Source organism: Homarus americanus, unplaced genomic scaffold, assembly GCF_018991925.1.
Source record: "Homarus americanus isolate GMGI-L3 unplaced genomic scaffold, GMGI_Hamer_2.0 scaffold40248, whole genome shotgun sequence".
NCBI lineage: Eukaryota > Metazoa > Arthropoda > Malacostraca > Decapoda > Nephropidae > Homarus > Homarus americanus.
The window spans coordinates 971,542-991,974 of NW_024712526.1; the positions used below are offsets into that span (position 1 = coordinate 971,542).

Genomic DNA, 20,433 nt, shown 5'->3' on the forward strand with positions numbered 1-20,433 from the left:
TTCCCATCATCATCATTATCATCATCATCATCCAGGAGCCTTCTACATACACACCTCAAAGTAAGTGTACTTTACTACCTTTTTTGTTGATTTTAGGCAATTTTCGGTGAGCTGGAACCAATTACCCAAAAACCCATTGAAACAATGGTTTCGGTTAACGAGCAACCTTCTGGAACGAATTGTGCTAGTTAACCGAGGGACCACTGTAAATAAATATGAAAAAGCTTGGATTCCATTCATGCAGTAGCAGTAGCGTTAGTGGCAAAAATAGATCATATTGAAATGTACACGGTTGTTTCCACTGGCATGGTTGCGTTAGTGCTGTGCGTTTGCGGTACATGTCAATCACTCCCTGTAGCGATTGATAACGCAACCACAAGGAAACGGACGAGGGAATCCCACACTGTGACGTCACTATCCCCGTGTTTGTTCTCCTCACCCAGCAAAATGCCTCGAGGAAAAACAGTTTTCTATCGAGGCGACTGAGGTGATTGAACTTATGCATCAACACGAGTGTCTTTATGGGACAAACAAAACAATTTCTTTTTAAACTGCATATATCTTCAGTATTCTTTGAAACTTAGCAACTGTTTTATCATTTCACTCAGAATATATCCCAACCTATTTTTGTAATGCATTTAGAAACCTAGCAAGTGTTATTCCATAACTTAACTCCTTAATCATAAATTTTTATATATCATTTTACGAAATCCCATAAATTTTTGACACAACTGTTCTAAAATAAAGGTTTATGGTCTCAATAAAAGGGTCACAAGAATACTAATTTTTGTGTCACTTGATATTTGTCTATAGTTCCTATTACAGTATTTCCTATTTATAAGTATGACTCGCCTTATACGTATTGCAAGTAGCTGCCTTGGGCAAAGGACTTCTCTGTTCCTGCAGTGTTTCACCAAATCCTCCTCAGCCAAGGAGAGAACATGTGCGAATTGTCTGCTCAGACGAAAATATTCTTTGAATTTTTCTTCATTCAAGCTTAGTTCTTTTAACAGAGTCTTGTTGGCTACATACTTGGTCCGATTCAGCAGCAATCTATGAACCCACCAGCTATGTTTCCTTGTCTGTTTTTCCCTTGATTTATGCATGATGTATAATAGCAAATCATCCTGTTCATATAAGGCTTGTAACTTCGATGCACTTGGAGCCATTTTCCTGTCCTGTTCCCGCTAACAGCAGAAAGACAGCTGTATGCAATTGGAAACGGGTGTCCGTTTTTCAGGGCAATTTAACACAAACACATACCGCAAACACGTATATGGAATCCTAGCTTAATAATAATAATAAATAAAAAAAATTAAAAAATACTGCATTGCCATTTGGCAATCATTTCTCTCCAAACAGGACATGAGACAGGAATCAGCTGAGAGATCCTCCAAGCCGCTCCCTCCTCCCCTTCCCCAGCTGTGTGTTGCTAACTCACGTGCATGCAAGAAATGTTTATTCCCTTTATGTTTTTAACCTTGTGATAATTTTTTTTTTTTGCACATTTTGTATTAACGATTGTGTGCATGTAAAAAAAATATTAGGCTTATCTACCTGAAATTATGGATTGAACAAGTTGAACAATGACATAGCTCACAGCTCAGTTTCACCCGCTCTGAGTGCTACTGGGCGCCATCTCCACAGTTATAATTCCTCGTTAACCTTCGTTTGGTGATCATTTTTCTAAATGATGGGTTTTTCAAGAACACATCCCCATTGTTAAATAAGGGATACTGTATTTTACTAGAGTAGCATGAAACATTCATTGGTAAAATGTGTGGAAGGTCTGTGTTGGAACTTTAGTACTGTACTATACTATTAAAAAATAGTAAAAGGCATCTTTTATGAGATGCTGCAGAGAAGACTGAGATTAAGTTGATAAAAAAGATACATGTACAGTGGTCCCTCGGTTAACGAACACAATTCGTTCCAGAAGGTCGTTCGTTAACCGAAAATTTTGTTAACCGAAACCATCGTTTCAATGGGATTTCTGAGCAGGGACACAAACTGACGCCATTCTGGGTGAGTCAAGTGGCTGTTTGGCGCACTAAAAACTAGTTCCCTGTACTTCAATTATGTTAAATAATTGTTAAAAAGACTAAAAATTTTAATATGACTGAAAATTATTGAATAGTACAACCTTCTTGATATTTACTCAAATGGTAACGAATTTAAGCCCTAAAACCGATTACTGTATTGGCGGACTAATACTACAGCCGGTGAGCAGCCGAAAACAGACAAAAACATGTTGGGAAAAATTCGTAAGGAATTCGTTAACCGAAATTTTTTCGTTAACCGAAGTGAAGATTCTTATGGATGGTAATTCGTTAACCGAGGGACCACTGTATTTACTCATCATCAAGAATGGTTCTAGGATAGCTAAGTAATAAATGTATCAAGCAAATACTCACATTTGGATGGCCTCCATTACACCAACTTCTCTTCACCTGAACAGCTTGATTTTATCACATCAGAATGGCCGTCTAAATACTAGGTCGGCCTGTATCACACTAACGGGACTTACATTAATATACTTTGTTTTTATCACATTAGAGATGATGCCTGAAACTACCTCGGTCTATTACATGATTACTTGGTATCCATCACACTTGCTTGGATTCCTGCATAAAAATAATTGTCTGCATAACACCAGGTCAACTTCTTGCATGATAATTAGATCATAACAACATAACTGACTTGATTTCTGATAATATAGTTACCACACCAGACTTACTTGTAATTTGTTTTCAACAGATCCATTTGGATCCAACATGATCACTTGATCTATGCAACAATAAACTTTAGAAGTTTGATCTTAGTCAACACTTCCATATACTGTACCTTCACTGTATGGTCTAGTCTAGTCTACTTGTCTTTACATTTTAAAACCCAAATTTTCAAATTCACATGGCAAATGATAATTGAAAGTATTCATCTACTTTACACTTTTATCTTGTGAAATAATCTATGTGACTATAATGCATTTCTTAAGCCAATAACAACAAATAACATTGGAAATATGTATGAAATAACCATCTATCACAATATTTTTATGCCATTAACAACAAAGTATTGCACATTAGACTGTAGTAGTTGCAAAACATAATGAGAATTTCTTAACTATTTATTTTCTTTATCAGTTATAAAAAACTATTCATAAAAACAACTGGATTTTTATAGCACTTTCCTACTGCATACTGTATTAGGTGATGCAAATAACTATGGATTCCCTCATTGGCATCTTATTTGGTTTTCACCTGCAATGATGATTCCAACATCAATTAAGGGAAAAACTAAAGACATAAGTGCATAAATGACCTATAAAGAAACACTGGTAATAGAGTGTGGGAAGAGGGGATAAGGCAGTGGTAACAAGACTGAGGAAGTTACATGTGGCAGTCATACAATATGCAAATTTCTCCCAAAAGGAAAAAGAATGGGAGAATGCATGTAACACTTGTGGATCTGAAGAGTGTACAAAATTGACTTATGATATGTAATGAGCATGTACAGAGTGAGGTTAATTTTAGCAGGACTAAACATCTATATAATGCAGGGCATGTACAGTACAGTACAGTACAGTATTAAGTTTCATGGAACATACAGTTAGTATTTATATTCATAGTGAACTCAGGGCAGTATCACCAATGTCAGCATGATTATTCAATATATACACTGATGGTAAGGCATGAAAATGGAATACATAAAATAAAATTATAAATTAATAATAAAAAATAAAATAAACTATCTATGACATACTGTACAGTAATAAAAATCAAGGACTGAGTTATACTGTACATACAAAGCAGAGCTGATGAAGGAATCAGGTGTTCTCCAATAAATTCTTATGGAGAGAAAGTTTGATATGAAAAAGAAAGTAAGGTGGTAATATCTGAGAGAGAGAATATTACTGCAGAAAATTGACCAAATACACTAACCTGGGGAAGGGAAATTGAAAATTAAATTTTCTGAAGATTCCAAATTATTCCCTCAGATTTTAAATATCCCTGGTGCACATTTTTTAGTACTTTACAAGCTACCTAACCCATAAATTATCAATACTCCACTGTATGAACAAGAACCCTTATATGTTACTTAAATTTTTTTTTATTTTTCATATCATCGGGAGATGCACTGGTGCTGACACATGTGTCTGGGAGTGTCCCTATGTTAGTTGGTCAGAGGTCTGGGTTGTGTATAGTTTAGAGAGGAGGTACACACTAGTGTCCGTCCCTCTGTGGGGGGGGGGGGAATCCATGAACAGTTTCTGGAATGTGATAAAATCATGCATTATGATGTCCAAATTTACTTTTTTTTTTTTTCATTTTAATGTACAAGTATTTATGGTAAATTTTCATTTAATCATACAATTACCGATGTTCTGTTCTGATTATGTAGGGTGTACAAAAATGTCGAGGATAACTTCTTCCATCTACAACACTATGCTTATGAGAAAATCTTTCACTAGGAATTCTTCTATTTTATACCACTTCCATACAATGCATCCATTTCACAGCGTGAGGATTACCTGTCTATACAATTAAGAAGAGTTTAATGTACATTATAGCACTTCAATGTTTGTAAAATGTTAAAAATACACAGGGCATTTTAAACTAAGGTTAACATAATTGCAATTTTCAGAGCCACACATTTTTTGGCCCTCCCCATTCTCATGATTAAGGAATGCAAATGCCAAAATGGATACAATACTATCCTAAGGGTTACTGATTTCATCCCAGTGCTACTACTCGGCTATATATAGGTACCAAACTTTAAAAGTTAAGGAAATGAAAGTGGTAGTGCAGTGCTGGACACGTGACCACCTGGCTTACCGAAAGCTTAGTACAGTATACAATACTCTGTAAACACACCATCCCTTATGGGCAGGCATGCCTATGGAACCCACTTCCTCTTTTCACTTCTCCATGATTAGTACAAATCATCAACATTCTTCTGTAGATATGAACATTAAGGAAGAGAATGGATGGAAATTTGGGGGGATTTCAAGAATATTAAGAGTAAGGATAAATAATAATAAAAGGGAACATGAGAAAATAATGATGGTGCAACAAATGGACTCGAGACCTAAGAAATGTACTAGAGATGTGAACACACACGTGGTAGAAGTTGTATAATTCATGATATAGCCGACGCTAATATAGTTAAGTTAGATATGACTGAGGATTACTGTACTTGTATAATTAAGAAATTGCAAAGAAAAGTATTTTTGGAAAAAACTCACTTATATTTAGTGCTAATGTACTTGATTAAGAATAAAATATTGTGAAAGGGAAGAATGTGTTTTTAAAAATGTAAGAGACTGATTGATCAAAAAATGTTCATACTAAAAGAAAGATTTGACAAAATTTGACCAATTGAAAGTACAATAAATCAAATGAACAATTGGTAAACTTACATGGGTTAAATTGTTAAAGGAGGCATAAGTTAAAAAGCTTGTTGTTAAGAGCAGTGTAAACTTTAACAATTGTATAGAATCTGCATTATATGCTATATATTTTTTGTATGTTACCCAAAATGAGGTGTGGTAGGGGTATGGGGTGCTCAGCTCAGATCCTGAAAAAAAAAACCAGTTACTTAGTGATAATTACTGTATTGTTTTATAATCAATTAAGTTTTAAAATAACCATAAGTACAATTCATGCAAAATACCATATTAATGTCTACATTTCCTTCTGAGGTAAGAAAACTGTAGGCCCTTGCAAAAAGAGTGCCCTTAGATATGGCCACTGAAGAACGCTAATGCCCATAGGAGGAACTGGTACAAAATATCCAAAAAGATCCCAAATCCATTTATACACCACTTTTAATATTTTATTTGGCCAATGACAGAGAATGTTATTCAGCACACAGACCTTACACGAGGTGTTAACAAATCCATTTTCACATCTAAACTAATACTGCTTTTGCCTCCCCATACATATCAACATTCCTATTGTATACTTATTCATTGTTTTAAGTTTCTGTGCTCATATTTTCACATTCAGTCATCATTTTAGGTGTGTGAGTAAGCTGTGTAAATACATGGTGCAGTCAACCTGGTATGGAGGTGGCCTGATGGTGGGTCTGGTTGGGTGAAAAATGTCTTATTGACACTTTTTGGTGTATTTCTTTGGGCTACATTTTCATACCCAATTTTCCCAATAAAATACATTGAGCAGCATAACGCCATACAACATATAAAAAAACACTCCCTGGTTTATGGAAAGGTTCCATTCCTGGACCCTATCTGTAAGCCAAATTTTCTGTACACCGAAAAAGACCCTTCCATAAGGTAAACATGTACTGTACCCTGTACTAAATCACAGAAGGCATCTCACATGGGGATACACTCAGCCACCTTACACATAATCCTCCACAAATAGTGTTGTTATGCCGTATGGGAGGCATTCTGTATCCTCAAATTTCTTTAAATTGGGTGTTCTGTAACCCAGCAAGTTATTACAAGTTTATAACTTTTATTGTCACAACATCCTCCGACATATTACTACAACAGTTCACAATTCTTACTGTCACAACATCCTCCGACATATTACTACAACAGTTCACAATTCTTACTGTCACAACATCCTCTGACAGATTACTACAACAGTTCACAATTCTTACTGTCACAACATCCTCCGACATATTACTACAACAGTTCACAATTCTTACTGTCACAACATCTTCCGACATATTACTACAACAGTTCACAATTCTTACTGTCACAACATCCTCCGACATATTACTACAACAGTTCACAATTCTTACTGTCACAACATCCTCCAACATACGTATTACTACAACAGTTCACAATTCTTACTGTCACAACATCCTCCAACGGATTACTACAACAGTTCACAATTCTTACTGTTACAACATCCTCCGACAGATTACTACAACAGTTCACAATTCTTACTGTCACAACATCCTCCGACATATTACTACAACAGTTCACAATTCTTACTGTCACAACATCCTCCGACATACGTATTACTACAACAGTTCACATTTACTGTCACAACATCCTCCGACATATTACTACAACAGTTCACAATTCTTACTGTCACAACATCCTCCAACAGATTACTACAACAGTTCACAATTCTTACTGTCACAACATCCTCCGACATACGTATTACTACAACAGTTCACAATTCTCCTACTATTACTACAACAGTTCACAATTCTTACTGTCACAACATCCTCCAACATATTACTACAACAGTTCACAATTCTTACTGTCACAACATCCTCCGACATATTACTACAACAGTTCACAATTCTTACTGTCACAACATCCTCCGACAGATTACTACAACAGTTCACAATTCTTACTGTCACAACATCCTCCGACAGATTACTACAACAGTTCACAATTCTAACTGTCACAACATCCTCCGACAGATTACTACAACAGTTCACAATTCTAACTGTCACAACATCCTCCGACACATTACTACAACAGTTCACAATTCTAACTGTCACAACATCCTCCGACAGATTACTACAACAGTTCACAATTCTTACTGTCACAACATCCTCCGACAGATTACTACAACAGTTCACAATTCTTACTGTCACAGCTTTGATAATGTTCTGTGCATGTGGCTTCTTTAACCTGTGGCTGCAACCCTCAGCCATTTGGGTGTCAGCCAAATAAAATATTAACAGTGGCATCCCATAGTGAAGGGATTACGTGAGTTTTCTCTTCAGACACACTGTTTGCAATGCAGCACCTAAAGTATGAAAGACCATTCTTTCTTTACTTAGTTTTCCTTTCTATAGGTCACTAGACCATTACTTTTCATTATGTCATTCTCACATCAAAACTTTCAATACTCACCTCCTTTTCCCAACCCTCTATTTCTCCTGCGAGCCTGTAGTGATGTTTACGTAACTCTGAAAGTTTGGAGCGTTCTGTGTCAAGCTGCTTTTCTGTCTCCAAGACCTTAACAAGAGTCTCCATCTCCATTCTCTTAGTATGATGCAAACTCAACTTTGAGAAATCCAATGTACCTGGAAAGAAATTATAAAAATTTTTCTTCAGTCCAAACAACAGTAGAACGTCGATTTAAAGCGATTCAATTTAAGATTATTGATTTAAAGCGACACCCACAATTAAGGATAATGTTTTAATTTAAAGCGAATCTTTCATATTTTGTGCGAGTCAATCTGGCGCATCATATTTTAAAATTCGCTCCAAATATTTCTCAGGGCACACTACACTGACCTAAGGGTTAAGCTGTACTGTACATGTACTAAAAATAATGCACTAAATGATTACTAAAAGTTTTGTCTAGTGCAAACTATAGCATGATTATATTCAAACTAATCACTATCTTATAAAAATTCCAGCAATGTAAATTATATTCTCCCCGGTCACTTCTATGACATTTGAAAAAAAAAAAAAAAAAAACGCAATCTAAAGGACATAAATAAACAAATAAATACTTCACTAGACCTTTGGCCCCAACTGTCAAACATGTCACTGTCACCCCTCCCCCATCTTCCCAGCCAGGGTTGGGTGGTTATAGGCTTACAGTTTTTATCTTATATAATATCACAGACTAAAGTTAGCAGAATGTAATTTGCATTGCTAGAATCCTTGCAAGACAGCGAATAATTTGAATATAAACGTCATATATTTTGCACAAGAGATAAAAATTTTAGTCATTTGTAATAAAATTAATTAGAACATGTCAGTTCAGTGACATTTTATAAGAGAAAAACTTAAAGTCACTCTTAAGGACAGTTAAATAAATAAGCACTAGACCTTGGCATCAACTGTCAAGCATATCACCTCACCTCCCACCCCCTATCAGCTGATCACTAGTTAACAGGCCATTTCATGTCCCATAATTTTAGCTGTGTTGATTTATGTGTGTTTGTTTTAACATAATAACAAAAAACAATGTTTTGTTTATTCTAGGAGATGGGCTGAGGTGCATCTGGGTAGGCTGTCAGTCTTTTTAGTATTTTGTGTTTCTCTCAAGTACCAAACTAAATTATTCCATTGAAACAACACGTTGATTTAGTGCGAATTCGGTTTAAAGCGACCTCTCTTGGAATGTATCTCGTGTTATATCAACGTTCTACCGCACTGTAAACTGGATGGAAGATGTACATCAAACCACAATGGAAGGAAAAATAATAAATTGACATCATTTCATGTTGACCAAAATCAAGTGAAAGAAGACTTATATGATGAAGCAATTAATGTCAATCAACCCACTCATAAAGATACACAACTACTGTCATTTTGACCTCTATGCATTTCTATTCATACTCAATTCATTTCCGATGTGTTAGGTCACTTGTGGGAAACCAGCAGCCTTTGCCAAGTCTTTATGCGGACAGCAGTGTGATTGAGAAAATTAATTTATTATGGCCCACGGCTCAAGTAGATGCAGCCTGCTTATGGTGAGTAAAGCAATACTTGTTCAAATAGATAATCTTCACACACAAATTGTCACTGTTTCATCACATAACAAAGTTAATATGAAAATATTAAACAGTGATGATGACGATGAGCAGTTGGGTGATTTGGCATTCCCTATCGATATTACGACACATCTGAATGACTTGAACATAAAGTTACAGAAAAGAGGTCAACTGATTCACAAGTTGTATAACCACATCAATTCTTTTAAAGTCAAACTACGGTTGTGGCAGACATAACTTTGAGGAAATAATGCATCACATTTTCCAACTCTCTCGAATTTTGGGGAAACGAATTCCCTGGGAAGTTAACGAATTTGCTAGAAAACCTGATGGCTAGACCTAGGAATTCCAATCCTGTTTCAAAGAATTCAACACTGAAGAAATCAGGGTGAACATCTCCACACCATTTGATGTTGATGGAGCCGATTGACCTTCAAGAGGACCAGGAACAAAAAGTTAAATTCCAAGATATTCCATTCCAGTTCATGACTTTCACAAGAAATATTTCCCAAGAGACAGATAACCAGGTCTCAAAGCATTTGCACTGAAGATTACATTGCTTGACAGCACATTTATGGGAACAGTTCTTCTCACGCATGAAGTCTTTAAAGTTCAACAGATCCAGGCTCAACGACAAGCATCTAGAGTGTTACCTCAGGGTTTCAACTTAACATTCCTCCAAATTTTGAAAGGCTATGTGAAAATGGGTCCCATAGCCATGACTGCCCGTTACACTGTCTACTAAGTCTTCGGTACACAAGCATGGCTGATACTAATAGCTAATTTTTGTGATTCTTACATATAAGATTGATGACATTCCTTAAATTCTTTTGATATAAAGACTATCATGTGTTTGCATTATTATTACATAATATAAGTAACTTACCAGCCATTACAACCTTATCACGGCAGTTTTCAGCTGTTGCAACAACAGTACCCGTCAATGTTGATATTGTCTTTGCTGCTGCTTTGAGGTTGGTTAACTTCAAACTAGATTTGTCAGCTTTCACTCTTGAAGCCATAACCAGCTGCATGGAGGATGCAGCAATTTCACGGGAAGCTACTATCACTTCTTCAAATTTGCCCTTGCCACTAACAACTTGATCAGCTGCCGTCCTAAATGAAAATATAAAAAATATTAACAGTACAGAAACTTGCTTATGAATTATCAAAAATAGAAACTATTCATGTGTAATAACTCATAATACTGTATGTTAATTAAAAATACAGTGTCTACCAGACTTCCTACCAGTAACAAAACCTTACATTTCATACACTAACACAGATAGAATTGTGTGGTATCCACTAATAAATGCAGAAACTCACCAAGTTTCCCCTCACATGGTTCAATTTCCTGCACCTCAGTGTGTAGTCAGCTGGCAGAGTGGCAGCATAGTGCCATTCATAGTGCAACAGAAAATACAGTGTTGCTTTTGGTTGGATGAAATCAAGTTTCCAGTTGCTGTGTAAAGGAAATTCAGGAGGGAATACGGTCAGTAACCACAATCCACTTCCCGATTACCACTTCCTTTCTTTCTCAACACAGAACCAGCTTCCATCAACTGTTTGTGCCATGCCACTCTGGTATGTCGCTCAGGTGGATCCTGGCCGTATTCCCTTCTGAATTTCCTTCATATATTAACTGGAAACTTGAATTCATCCAACCAAAAGCAACACTGTATTTCCCTGTTGCACTGTGAATAGCACTATGCTGCCACTCTGCCAGCTGACTACACACTGAGGTGCAGGAAATTGAACCATGTGAGGGAAAACTTGGTGAGTTTCTGCATTTATTAGTGGATACCACACAATTCTAACTGTGTTAGTGTATGAAATATAAGGTTTTGTGGACACCCTGTACAGTACAGTATATCAAATATTTATATGATTTGACTCCCCGGACTATAGTAACCCATTTGAGTCCTGAGCTCCAACATAAATCCTCTAACACTTAAATCTTATGGAAATGGATCAGGTCAGACATAAAACTAGGAACTACAAAAATCAAATGAAAAGGAAAATGCCTATAGTAATGATTCCAACTATGTCCTCTTCTCCAGTGACCCATCACTGAAATAAACATTAACCTAAAACTCTCAAAAACTACTAAAATAGAATTAACAGAAATTTATATCAAAATCCTGTTTTACTATAAGTATGGATTGGGCAACTCTTGTACTTTCATCAAAAAGCCTCTGGATTGACCCGCATGACTACTGCAGATTTTCAGTGAAAAAGTAAAACCCTTAGACATGACTACCTGTTAGGAACAATGTGGATACAGCACACTGTGTAGTAAGCCTTCAGTACACAAGAAAGCAGCATGGCCAATACTGCTTTCAACTGCGTTCACTTCTCCAAGCTGTAAATTTTGGTACTCATTTACAGCTGGGTGAACTGGGAGTGCCTGGGATCAAACCACTGACCCATGGAACAGGAAGCAAGTGCTGTATCCACTTGACTGCCACACTCCACAGATTATCATTAGAACCAGAAAATTGAGAGATAAGACCTCCCGGGGTCAAACTCAGTCCCTAGTTATTATCGTTCCAATTGCGTCGGCTCTATTTCATATTTCAGCATTTGTAACACAACCTTGTAGGATTTTCCTGTAATGCACTGCCATGCAATATGCTTTTTGCATGATGGATATTCTTTTTTGGAGTTTCAAAACACTACCACTTGCTAATAATACAGTACAGTAGACCCTTGCCATTCGTTGGTTTGCGATTCGCAATTTCGAAGATTCGTGGTAAGCAGCTGGCAACTCTGGTGGCTAGCTTGTGAGCCTTTTCCCAAAACGCAACGAGTCATCCCATGCGGCCACGGCGTCTCATCTCCTTCTGTTTGCGCTCACCCAGTACCTGTGACCCAGCATCTCGTGTTGTACTCTCAAAACTTTTGCGTTTCTTTGTGACAATGGCCACCAAAAGACTGCCGAGTGTCAGAGCTAGTGATGCGAGTGGAGTGAAACATAAAAGGCATAAGTCAGTGACGACCCTGACAAAGAAATTTTATTTATTAGACAAGTTAAAGGAGGGGACGAGTGCTGCCACGGTTGGTTGGTTGTTTGGTGTGAACGAATCCACAGTGCGGTATATAGAGAAGAATGAACAAGCAATTTGTGAGACTGTTCAAGCGAGTGCTCCTACAAGTGCTAAAGTGGTGCAGGTTGTTCGTGACAAGAACAGTGAAAACTGAGAAAGCACTGAACATTTGGACTGAGGACCAGCACCGTAAAAATGTTCCGAACGACAGCAACATGATTCGTGAGAAAGCTTAGTCTTTATGCTCATTTTTTATGAGGCAACAGGTGGTGAAGGGGCTAGTGAATTCTCTTTGTTATAGTGCTGGCTACAAGATGCAATGTAATTTATATTGGTACAAAACATAGGCACAAAAATAATCGAAAAGATTTAAAAAAGAAAGGTTTTACCATTTGAGAATATTTTTATATTTTCTCAAAAACTGTTGATCATATCAGAAATCTGATTACTGCATTGGAAAGCTCATAAAATATTGCTTCTAGCGGTGTATAGTACTTTAAAAGTTGGCTTAAAATTTTGAGCTAGGAGGTTGTGAACGTATTGGTGTTTATTTTATCTCTTATGTTTAATAGAAGTGATGAAAAATAGCTATATACTGTACAGTACAGGTACTTGTATTATTTTTTTTCTTTTTGCTTATGTTGCAGAGCAATCAGTTGCAAAGCCAAAGATAGAGTGATCCCTCAGTTAACGAACGCCTCGGTTAACGAAATTTCGGTTAACGAATTACCTTCCATAAGAATCTTCAATTCGGTTAACGAACAAAAATTCGGTTAACGAAATTTTTACGAAATCATGTCAACATGTTTTCGCTTGCTCACCAGCTGGAATATTAGTCCGCCAATACAGTAATCGGTTCTAGGGCTTAAATTCGTTCCCATTTGAGTAAATATCAAGGTTGTACTATTCAATAATTTTCCAAGTTTTATATTAAAATTTTTAGTCATTTTAACACTTATTTAACATAATTGAAGTACAGGAAACTAGTTTTTGGTGCGCCAATCAGCCACTTGACTCGCCCAGCAAGGCGTCAGTTTCTATCTCTGGTCAGTGGAGGTAACATCTTGCTTGTGGCTCTCTTGAACATAAACTATTTTTACGTTTTTACAGTACAATTATTAGTCATTCTGAAATTTATTTTACATATTGAAAATATATAGTGCAGTGCAGTGTTGATTTAAAGAAAATAATCTTGAATTACACCTAGTGAACTTAAAATTTTATGGGTGAAATGACGGCATGAAGCATGGGGTGACTTCTCTTCCACCCCCACTTCCTTCTCTTCTCCCTTCTCCTCCACCCCCACTTCTAATTCCCATCATCATCATCAACCAGGAACCTTCTACATACACACCTCAAAGTAAGTGTACTTTACGGCATTTATTTTTACTTTGTATGTAATTTTCGGTGAGCTGGAACCAATTACCCAAAATCCCATTGAAACAATGGTTTCGGTTAACGAACGACCTTCTGGAACGGATTGTGTTCGTTAACCGAGGGACTACTGTATGTGGTTTATGCTAATATAAACAGGTTTTTTTGGGGGGAAATTGATAAAAAAAAAATATTCACCATGCACTGTCTTGGCTGCCCTGGAAGCCTCAGAGCTGTAACCTGGGAACTGGAAAACTTAAAACTTATCTCACGCACGAGAGGGTTAAATGTACATACAATCCTTCGTACTGAATATGAAAAAAAAAATAATAATAAATTAAAGAAATAATTATAATAGGTCAAAAACATAGAGAATAAATATTTCATACAACCCCAAGAGTGTTGCTGTGGATCATGGGGGGGAGGGAGTGGTAGGGGGATGGGGTGTCGGGATGTCAGCCTCCTCCTACATGAACAAATAGTGAACTGTTATTATTTAAAACTTGAAATTTCAGGTAGCTATTTTTTTTTTTTTTTTTTTTTTTACATGCACACGCACACACAATCATTTATACACAATGTGGGGGGAAAAATCACATGGGCAAAAACATAGAAAGGGAATAAAAATTTCTTATGTCCCTGGAAATCGTGGGAGGGGTAGCACCACGGAAAGGGGAGTGCAGCGTTGGATCTCAGCCTCCAGCCAAGCTCGGAGTTGCATTATTGTTATCTTTCAACTTGTATTTTCGGGTAGATATACTGGATGTAATTGTCTTCAATATTTTTACTTTGTTACATGCACACACAATTATTCATACAGAATGTGTAAAAAATATCACAATAAAGGTAAAAATATAAAGGGATTAGACATCATTTACACGTGCGGGAGCTAGTGCAGAGAGTGAGGGAGGGAGCGGCGTTCCCTCGTGGCTCTGCTGTCTCATGCATAGTGACAAGATTGCCAAATGGCAATGCAGGATTTCTTTTGTTCTTTTATTTGTTATTAACATTTTTATTTATTCCTCACATTGACAGGTACAGGCAGTCCCCAACTTACAACGGGGTTAGGGACCCAAATCCAGGTCGTAAGTCGAATTGGTCGTAAAATAATACGTAGAAAATCTAAAATGGGTGTCTCTTTTTCTTCTCAGCACCCCAAAACTCTCACTTTTAAGCATGCCAGCCATTTTAAAGGGAATTACAAACAAAAAATTTGTCAGTACACAGCGCAATCACTAATGTCGGGACTCGAAAATACGTAAATTGAAAAAATTTTGGTACGACTGCGGAAGTCGTATGTCCGGATGGTCGTAAGTCGAGTAGGTCTTAAGTCGAGGAGTACCTGATATAGTATACACTATACAGTATATAATTTTATGTAAAGAGAATAGCTTCTTCCACACGCAAACCATCCTCTGGGCAACGTGACACAGTTCAACTGCTAAGCCTAGCAGTCACCAGGGACAGGCAGAACCTCCCATGCATCCTGTGAGGGTCCCACATGTTATGCCATTCTGAGATTGCATCATCATATCTCAGTAAATTGTGAGTTACTGCAGATGACTTTTTTATAGCAGTGACAATGCAGGAAAAGCATTCAGGTAGCAACCATCGTAAAACTGATTTTTAGGCATTGCATAGCGGTAAATGGTGTAAATTTTTTAACATCGTAAAACTGATCAAGCATATATAGATCCATTGTACACCCACTAAAAAATTATTCGGCACCCATGTCATATTGTATCACGCTGTAAGGGTGCCGAATAATGTTTTAGTGGGTGTACATGTATGTATCGTGCATGTATACATGTAATAATAATAGTAATAATTAACGGTTTATTAAGATAACATGGCAGCCCAAAGGCTGAAAATATACAATTAACAGAGGTGATAAGTTACATATGGTGAAATCAGGGAGTGGGTCACTTGATTGACAAAAGCTTTCAATACAAAAATATAAGAAACATAGAGTCAACATATAGATTAACTATAGATCTGGTATTGTGGGAGCTGGTCTGTAGACATTCTTGTGGCCTCAATGGATGGCCGTTGTGTTATACCTGGGTGCTAAGCCGCTACCTCACTACAGCTGCAGATGTACTACGTGGTCCGGGTAGGTCCTCCAGCTCACACAGGGTGTTGGAGATGAATCTTGTTCCTCATGTGATGTAGTTAGGAATTCATAGTTCCTCACCTGGGTGGAGTAGGGAGTCCTCATTTCTCTCCTGAAGTAGTTTGGAGTCTTTCTTGGCTTCTCATCCCGTGGTGGCGAGTGTACGGAGGACTGGATGTGTTAGATCTGCGTCAGGTCAACATTGACCGCTAAGCAGTAATTGTCACTAACAGTTGTTTCTTTCTTTCGAGTTGAAATTGTTACTTTTGTTTATCACTTGTGGGCTAATCGTCAATCTTTGCACTGTACTGTTGGTACAGCGCCGACGTCCTCGCCCTATGATGGCTGTGTGTGTGTGTGTGTGTGTACAGGTATCATGTACACCCACTAAAAAATTATTTGGCACCCTTACGGCGTGATACAATATGACAAGAGTGCCGAATAATTTTTTAGTGGATGTAAATGTATAATAGTCATTGCTTGTACAGTAACTATAAAACTAGTGTAGGTAAAGTAATTCCATTTACCATCCACACTGCTCAGTCCACACTGTAAGTATACTGCTTCGTTATCACAGTATATTTTACAGACACTGAGCCTTTCACATGTTCCTTTATAAGAGCCCTGTCCTTCACAATCGTGTGTACAGTTGAGGTAGTAAGACCGAGTTCACATGAGAGCAAGGTGATAGTTTTCCTCCTTAATACTGCTTACTTACTTCCCTTTTCTGTACTAGATCCATTACTTTACATTTAAAAGCAGGTCTTGCACTCTTTACTAACATGTTGGCGCTTTCCAGTCATTTTGCAACACAATTAAGAAGATAATGTGTAGGGGATGCGCACTGTGGCAATTTAACGTGACAGCACAAAATGGTAAAATGGTGCCTTACATCTACTGTGAGGGTTTCTTCCTCACTATGTTGCACTACTTGACATCCATAACAACAGATATTCATCTGCAACCCAAAAATGAACTAAGGGGAGTATTCATGAAGTCTGAAATCCATAACCCGGGAGTGTGTGTATAGCTGGGTAGTGACCAAAGCAGGGTGTTCCCCTGCACACCACAGCATGCTAGCTTAAATGATGCTATAGCAAAACACAATCCAATGGCTTAATGGTGATCCATCACGACCAGCTTCAGGGACACCATTCCAATATAACATAGCACTACAGCTGGAGTAGCCTCTCAGGGCACTATCCCTGAGTTTGGGCTCCTCTATTGTCAAATGGAAGTGCCAGCCTGTGAAATGCTCACCCAGTACCCTCTGTACATGCAGTGCACCAGCCCAGAAACTACAGCAGAGACCAAGGAAAACATAGCTCTGGTGTCGAGGTGCCATCAGGCACGTCAGGAGCAATGTCTGGAAACCCTTCTTATCACTTACCCACAGAGTGGGAGGAGCTGGCAAGACAGGGTCACAACTCCCTCAGAAAATCAGAGACAATGCTGAAGAAGAAAAAATCATATTACTAAGCTAATGACTGTGTGATCCAGCACTTCTGTAAGTGCTTAAAACAAGAGACAGTAGTACTCAACAGTATACAGTATTTAGAAACAAAACTGTGTACATCAGTATCACATTTGCATTGGTCTGGGAAAACAGCTGGATAAATTGACCTGGTCTTAGCAATTTCAACATAGACAAAGACAATGGATAAGTGAAGGTCATACAGCCAGCTGCTGTGGCACTATAATTTATGAGTGGGGGCGATGGTGGTAGAGTGGTACCGCTCTTGCCTCGCAAGCAAGATGTCACGGGTTCGATTCCTGGGCCGGCGGAAGTTGTTTGGACACTCTTCCTAGTCCCCTTGGTCCCTGTTCACCTAGCAGCAATGTAGGTACCTGCTGTAAATCGAAAGTTGCGAATTCGTATTCTGGGACAACTTGTTGGAGCTTCCAATAACTTACTTAGACATAAACCATTGACTCTTCTGGCTTCTTCGCCCTTAACTCATGAGACATAAAGGCAAGCATGAACTTAGCATGCTTCCCTGTTGGGCGCTGTAAATGCATCTGCGCTTCACCTTACACAAGGATGTAGGGGTGCCCAATAAAAAAAAAAAAAAAAAATTATGAGTAGCATTTTATATTTCCAAACATCCATCATAAAGAGGTATGGTTACAACAGAAATGTATAACTAATCAATGGGTTAGTCCCAGCCATTAAATGTTCTTGATTGTCGAGTTCTGATCCAGTAAGCTCGATGGTGACTAAATATGAATAACATACGGCAAATGTGAGATTATAAAATAAACAAAGTGATGACACATCAATCAATCACATTTTTTGTGAGGCTTGATGTACCTGTTCTACTCATAAGTTAATGTAAAGGTAGATATTTATAGACTTCACCCTGTATAATGCAGCAATATTATACATTCATGCATAACTTCTACATTTGTAAGTAATATAACACCTGCTACAAGATCCTTTAATTAGTATTTACACAAAACAAATAAAACCATTGTTTAACATACATGAGAGCTTGACATGCAATCGCAACAGTTTTGGCACCCGAGAGTAGTCCCTCCGTCCAGCGGTGATTGCGCTTATAAAATTCTCGGGGGGATGATCCTCCCTTCCCAGCATCTACTATTTCTTTTTGTAGTTCTGCTCCTCTCTGGACTAACAATCGAACTGCTGCCATTAACTCACTGCATGTCCCAAGGATGCTCTCATTTACCTAGGAATAGTAATAGTAACAGTAATGAAGTGTCTAGTAACTATCCACCTAAAGTCTTTCTATAATAATAATAATAATAATAATAATAATAATAATAATAATAATAATAATAATAATAATAATAATAATAATAATACATAATAATAATAATAATAATAATAATAATAATAATAATAATAATAATAATAATAATACAGTAATAACAATAATAATAACAATAACAATAATAATAATAATAATAATAATAATAATAATAATAATAATAATAATAATAATAATAATAATACTGTACAGTAATAACCTCAAAAATTCAGTTACCCATAAAATTTAAACTAGATTCTTCCCATTACAGATATCTGGAAAATTCTTAGAAATTCAGAAGAAGTGGAAATGTCAAAGAGAGAAGGAACAATTCACAGACTTGAAATTAACAAATCTACACTGTACAGTAGGTACTTCACACCAATACCTCTTGGTGGCCATATTAGGTACTGTGATACCCTCATTATTTTGTTGTGTTACTTGGCATCTTGCATTCATGTCAACCATAGAATAATAAAAGAAGCATAGCATTCGTTTTAATCCACTGAACATACTGAATAAATATTTCATAAACTTCCTACGAGCTCAGAACATTACGTAAAAGATCATCCCTTTCTTCATCAACTACCCTAAGTTGCGGCGTAAAAGTTGACATTTTAAGGTTGAAAAAATCTCTCCAAAACCAAAGGTAAACTTATATGCTGAGTATAAAATGTGAAGCACTGTTGTTTGAAGAGTTTGCAAATGCAACAACTTTCAGTTTGAAACTTGAGTCATATTTCATCCTTTATGCTGGAGGAGCCGTGGGGATAAGATATTTTCTGCTGTTTAAAAACTGAATACCGTGAGTGTTAAACAGCTACAACTGGACAAGAAGACATCTACAGTGTTGTCAGGTTGGTGTGTGGGTAATGAGTGCATGCCAACAAGAGCATAAAGCCACGATGATTTAGTAAATTGCTACGTAGGCTTGTTCAGTGTATGGGGGGTCAATAAGCGGGATGACAGTCTAAGTTTAAGCTGTGTGCCGACAGTGTAACGGACCCATAGTTTGGCAGCTGGCCACGTGGCAGTTTGTTTAAACCAGCTGATGCAAATGGCAGATCGTAAGCCAGGTGTACCATAATGTTCTACTATTTTACTGAATATAGCGGTACTATCCAAGTGATATACTGGTATGCTGTGTAAACAATTAATATTTTATCGGAGGAGCTGATTTTGGATTGGTGTTTACCAGAGTTCTTACGAAAATAACTTACTAAAGATTTTTAGTGGTTGCTTGCTGTCCTATGTAGATCCTGTTGCCCACTTCCTTTTTTGTATGAACTATATAATATATGTCTCAAATATTGAAAAGTATTACGGTAAATGTCTTGATGAAAGTGGTGTGGCCTTATAACACACTTTTGCCATAGGCTATATCCACATTTCAGTTCTAGCCTAGCCTATGTTTGGGCCTTGGGGGGGTCGACTTATAAGGCGAGTATAGGCCAAAACCTGAATTTTTAACTAAAAATCTCGAAGTCGACTTATACGCCGCAACTTACGGTATATCATCATGCTCTTCCTCTTTTTCAAGACTTCATCATTGGTCAAACAAGGCTCAATGTGTGTTGCGCCCTCGTCACACCCTTGCTCTACCCAAACATTCTAAGCTACACACACCTTTAAGGAGACTGTTTGGAAGGTAAAGAAGGTGTTTTAGTTTTTGCTCTATTGTTTT

The 20,433-nt window shown here is 37.3% G+C and overlaps 1 protein-coding gene across 2 annotated transcripts in view; it reads right to left on the reverse strand.

The window, feature by feature from the left end:
- Positions 1 to 2,937: 2,937 nt before the first annotated feature.
- The window catches only part of LOC121860662 (huntingtin-interacting protein 1-related protein-like), a 97,458-nt gene continuing 79,962 nt past the window's right edge, over positions 2,938 to 20,433 (reverse strand). For both annotated transcript variants that reach the window (XM_042357930.1, XM_042357941.1), the window contains 4 exons: positions 18,463 to 18,668; positions 10,331 to 10,560; positions 7,847 to 8,019; positions 2,938 to 5,577 (listed from right to left, as the gene is read on the reverse strand). In XM_042357930.1, the coding sequence (XP_042213864.1) occupies positions 5,566 to 5,577; positions 7,847 to 8,019; positions 10,331 to 10,560; positions 18,463 to 18,668 (621 nt within the window). In that variant the 3' untranslated portion in view covers positions 2,938 to 5,565. The remainder of the gene's footprint in view (positions 5,578 to 7,846; positions 8,020 to 10,330; positions 10,561 to 18,462; positions 18,669 to 20,433) is intronic.